The sequence below is a fragment of the Protobothrops mucrosquamatus genome, unplaced genomic scaffold (assembly GCF_001527695.2).
Source record: "Protobothrops mucrosquamatus isolate PMUCROS unplaced genomic scaffold, P.Mucros_1.0 scaffold9, whole genome shotgun sequence".
NCBI classification, from domain to species: domain Eukaryota; kingdom Metazoa; phylum Chordata; class Lepidosauria; order Squamata; family Viperidae; genus Protobothrops; species Protobothrops mucrosquamatus.
In genome coordinates, this window is record NW_015386396.1 from 1235580 (window position 1) to 1240475 (window position 4896).

The 4896-nt window shown below is 35.4% G+C and overlaps 1 protein-coding gene across 1 annotated transcript; it reads left to right on the forward strand.

The window, feature by feature from the left end:
• The first annotated feature begins 1490 nt into the window (after positions 1 to 1490).
• Positions 1491 to 2789, forward strand: KCNJ16 (potassium voltage-gated channel subfamily J member 16). Its single transcript, XM_015810382.1, has one exon. The coding sequence runs from the start codon at positions 1491 to 1493 to the stop codon at positions 2787 to 2789; it is 1299 nt and encodes a 432-aa protein (XP_015665868.1).
• The last annotated feature ends 2107 nt before the right edge of the window (positions 2790 to 4896 follow it).

Consider the following 4896-nt stretch of genomic DNA (forward strand, 5'->3'; position numbering starts at 1 on the left):
TACAGGGCTGAACTAACAGAACTGATTACACTACTTCAGACTATAAGTTATATAACGAGGTAGCAAGCAACAAAATTCCCTACAAATATAAACATAATGTCGAAGCGAAAACAACATGAAAATGATGCACAAACAGCCTTTCAAACATTTTCTATCATATTTGTGAACAAAGAAATTGGGGAAATTATATTAACTTAATTTGTTTTTGCTATGTGTTTTAGCAACCAGATTGCACTTAGTATATTGGGGTGAAACACAATGGCTGACTCCCATCTTTTTAAGTATCAAGGATACTTTTTATTGTAATCTAGAGGTTAGGATTTAAAATAAACCCAAGAGTTCCTAATGTGAGTTTTCTATTACCAAAGCCAGGGATCAAATGAAACCATAAATTAATTTTGGGTGAACGGCCACATAAGAAAAGCAGTCACACTATTCTCTAAAATATGCATAAGTGCATTGGTTTTAAATTTTAAACAATAGGTATTTCTGCTTTGTATATATTTGAGGGAAATCCAATGCTTTTATGAGAGATTTGGACACAGTTTTTCATTGGAGATACCAAAAACGTGAGACGCTGACAGAGGTAAAATACATCTCAGTAGGTGGCAGCACCTGTATGAACTTTTCTAGGTTTAGAAGGGAAGCTAGGTTAGACCTGCTTTATATCTATTTATTTTACAATATTTGCAAACCTCCCAACCAACTAAGAATCTGGGAGGTAAACAACAAACCATGGATAAAACACCATCAGAATTGTAAAAATCATGACGTTCACACATATAAAAGGTGGGCACCTACAAATAATTTGGTCTAAAGGTATATAGAAATAATAGTTTTTTCACTACTTTGCAAAAGGCAAGGAGATAGGGAAAGCCAGTTCCATCACCTAGAGGCTACAATGGAAAATGGTTTGCTGTCTGGATCACTCTCCACATACTTCTCATTGGGAGGGATCTTTGGAGATTAACACCTGAAATCTCTAGGAAATAGTAGGACTATCAACTAGACTGGGGAGTTGGAAACACATCCCAGAAAAGTCCATACAGTTGCCAGGGGAATTACCTGATTGTGTCCACATGATTGTTGTCAAGCTCAGGCTGAAGGATACTTTGACCATGAGCATTGACTTAGCATCTCAGTCAGTTAAGATATCAGGTTAAAGATAACATAAAATAAGATCAAGAGGGGCAGAAAATGAATAAATCACTATCACTGGAAAAGGGCATTCAATTGAATACTGTATATTGAGTTAAGAGTGCAGAGTAAAAATAATTATTTATTGTTTCAATCTCCCACTTAAGTTGGTAAAGATTCCACATATGGCTTCAAAAATGTACAGTAGCTGGGGTCCAACTGAAAATCTCAACCTTTGCTCTTTGTTTTTTTTCCCCCCTCAGGTTATAAATGAAAAGAGAGGGACAGATCAACAGATGAATGATATAATTCAACGTATCTCCTAAACTAATTACAAAATACCAACTCGAAGCATGGCGGAGCACACTGATAAACTTATCAGCATGGAAGCAAATAAACTCAAACACTCACAGAGTTACCAGGAAACTACATCAGTGGGGATTAAAAGAATGCAAAAGCGATTCCTTCAGAAAGATGGAAGTTGCAATGTTTACTTCAAACATATCTTCGGGGAGTGGGAAAGCTATGTGACTGATATTTTCACCACCCTAGTAGATATCAAGTGGCGCCATATGTTTGTGATCTTTTCCTTATCTTACATCCTATCCTGGTTATTGTTTGGCTTAGTTTTTTGGCTCATTGCACTCCAGCATGGAGACTTATTGCCAGAAGAAGAAGTCACCCCCTGTGTGGACAATGTCAATAGTTTCACAGGGGCATTCTTATTCTCTCTGGAAACCCAAACCACCATAGGCTATGGATCTCGCTGTGTGACCGAAGAGTGTTCTGCAGCAATCCTGACAGTTGTTCTACAATCTGTGTTAGGCTGCATCATTGACACGTTCATTATTGGAGCTGCCTTAGCAAAAATGGCCACTGCCCGAAAGCGAGCTCAGACTATCCGCTTTAGCTACTATGCAACAGTTGGCTTACGAGATGGTAAACTCTGTCTGATGTGGCGGATAGGTGATTTTCGACCTAATCATATGATAGAGGGTACCGTAAGAGCCCAGCTCTTAAGGTATGTGGAAGACAGGGTGGGCAGGATGATATTGGAGTACAAAGACTTAAAATTGCTAAATGATCAGATCATTCTTGCTACCCCAGTGACCATTGTCCATGAAATTAACCAGGATAGTCCACTGTATGATCTTGACAGGAAAACTCTGGCTAAGGACAATTTTGAGATCCTGGTTACGTTTGTTTATACTGGAGATTCAACAGGAACATCACATCAGTCAAGGAGTTCCTATGTGCCTAGAGAAATCCTTTGGGGACACAGATTCAACGATGTGTTGCAGCTGAAGAAAAAATACTACAAAGTCAACTGCCTGCAATTTGAAGAAACCACTGAGGTTTATGCTCCTTATTGTAGTGCCAAGCATTTGAATAAAAAGGAACAAGAATACACAAGTTGTGATAAGACAACAAATGGAGAACCAGAAATCTCCTCCTCCTCCTCCTCTTCCTCCTCCTCTTCTTCCTGCTCCTCGGGAATCAGAATCAGATCATTTAGTGCTGATGCTTTAATTATTCATTCTGAAGTTTCTGGAGAGTCAGTCAAAATTTCCAGTCCCGTAAATACAATGGAGCTGCCATATGACAGAGCTCTGGCAACATTAAGCAGAATTTCAATGGAATCCCAGATTTAGCAATCAATGATTTTTGCAGAACTATATAACTAACTATAACAGCTATCAAGTTCACTTAAATACTAGTGGTCCTGATCCTCAAATGAAAGAAGAGATTTACTGACAAAATGTTAAGATTGCACTCTGACATTCCTTTTAATACATAACTAGTTGTTAACAGTTATCTTTTTCACAAATTATTAAATTCTGCATAGTGACACTGAAAGTTGTTTATTGAAAATTCAAACTTATCACTGAATTCACAAAGAGATAATTATTTGAAAAATTAATCACATATTATTCTACAATTTAGACATCTTTTGGAATTGATCTAGGTTTATATAATTTTGGAGATTGACAAGATGGTTATTTGTATCTTGTAGCAAAATTAATCCTAACCTTTGTTTCTTTGTAAATTGTTAGACTTTTCTTCAATGTATGCATTTTCTTTTCTTGTTTAAAATTACAGATTAAAAAAATGACTTTTTTGGAAATGAAAATACTAAGGACACGTGTAAACCATGAGGAGAAAATACTGATTTCACAGAAAAATGAAAAACAAGTAATTAATTTTGCCAAAAGCACCTTATATATATTGCACTTTACATTAATAACTTAACTGTTACTGATTTGATATGGGATATAAGGTCAAATGTAATCAAGTCTACATTTGTAGTATTTTCAAACAGCAGTTTTTAAGTCGTTCAATATTTCTGTAGAAAATATTAAAAATTGGTTCTGCCTATCTGAATTTTATATGGTACATTAATGCTAAGCATGATTTTTAAAATTAATATATAAACATTTTCTCCTCAGTAGTTGAGACCATCTATTATTTTACTTTTTATTTTCAAGTACTTAACTAGATCAGGGCATTTTGTTTTCTTTTTCTATTTTGCAACCTCAACAAATGATCTATAAACCAGACCAACCAGTTCCTTTAAGTATAGGTTGATGACTCTTAATTTCCATTACAAGCATCCTTAAACTTGCTCTTGAAAACCTGGCTTGTGACAAGCCCTCATTGGCTAACCAGTTTGCTGAGGAACTAAAACATACTTACTTAGCTACAACTGTGTATTTTTCAATTAGTAGGTCACAGATTTTTCTGGGCAAACATCAGATGTGGTGTTGGAGACACATGAGAATAATTGTTTATGACTACCCTTCCCTTAAAAGTGTTTAAATGTGGGTGGAAAACTGAAAATGTGGGCCACTGATATCCTTTGCAGTAGTTATGGATTTTGTTCTCTTTTAACTGAAAGTAGCAGCTATTGTAAAATGAGAAAAAAAAACCAGCACTAATTTATTCTTAGATCAGTTTCACTGAACTTATTGATGCAATAGAGCTTTTGAATAAAATAGACATATTAAGGGTTGGTTGTACCTATTTTATTACCTCTTAGAAAAAAACCCAAAAAAACAACCCCTTGAAACATTATTAATCTATAATAAGCCAGCATGATCTCAGGGGATTGTATAAAAATGGGACTTGGGGGATATACAGTAAGTGGTTCATGGTTTGCCTTTACCTGATATAAACAGAGGGAAAATATAGTATGTACACAATGTCTAAAAAAATACTTGGGAAGAGCAGTAATTAATAGAAAAATCTAAATTAAGTGGTGTCTTTATTGTCCTTACATAAAGAGCTTCATGCTTCTTTAATGTAGAAAAATACCCAAACCAACATCACATTTCAAGGCGGAGTTGGGAAAGATAAAGGTAAAAGAATCATTTAGGTGAGATGAATGATGTAGAAATGGAATGAATGAATGAATGAATGAATGAATGAATAGCTGCTATGCCACTAGCTGTGCAAGCGATCCCCAAGATTCTGCAAGATATCAAGATACTTAGAATATTTTAGATTGAAAGTATAACTTTTTATAATTATATCATTCTTTAAGGGGGGGAAAGAGTCATAAGACCATTTGTTTTTACTATAGTAGATTGACATTGTCAGTCCTGTGGAAACCGTTGAAGGTGTTCAGTAACCCAAATGGAAAACTAACCAGTTTGGTAAATGCCAGACCACATAAAGAACTGGTATATGTGAAAGTGCTCCTGGGAAGAATGCTCTCTGAAATGAAGTTGAATCCATATGGAGGTTTCAAAATCCTACAAT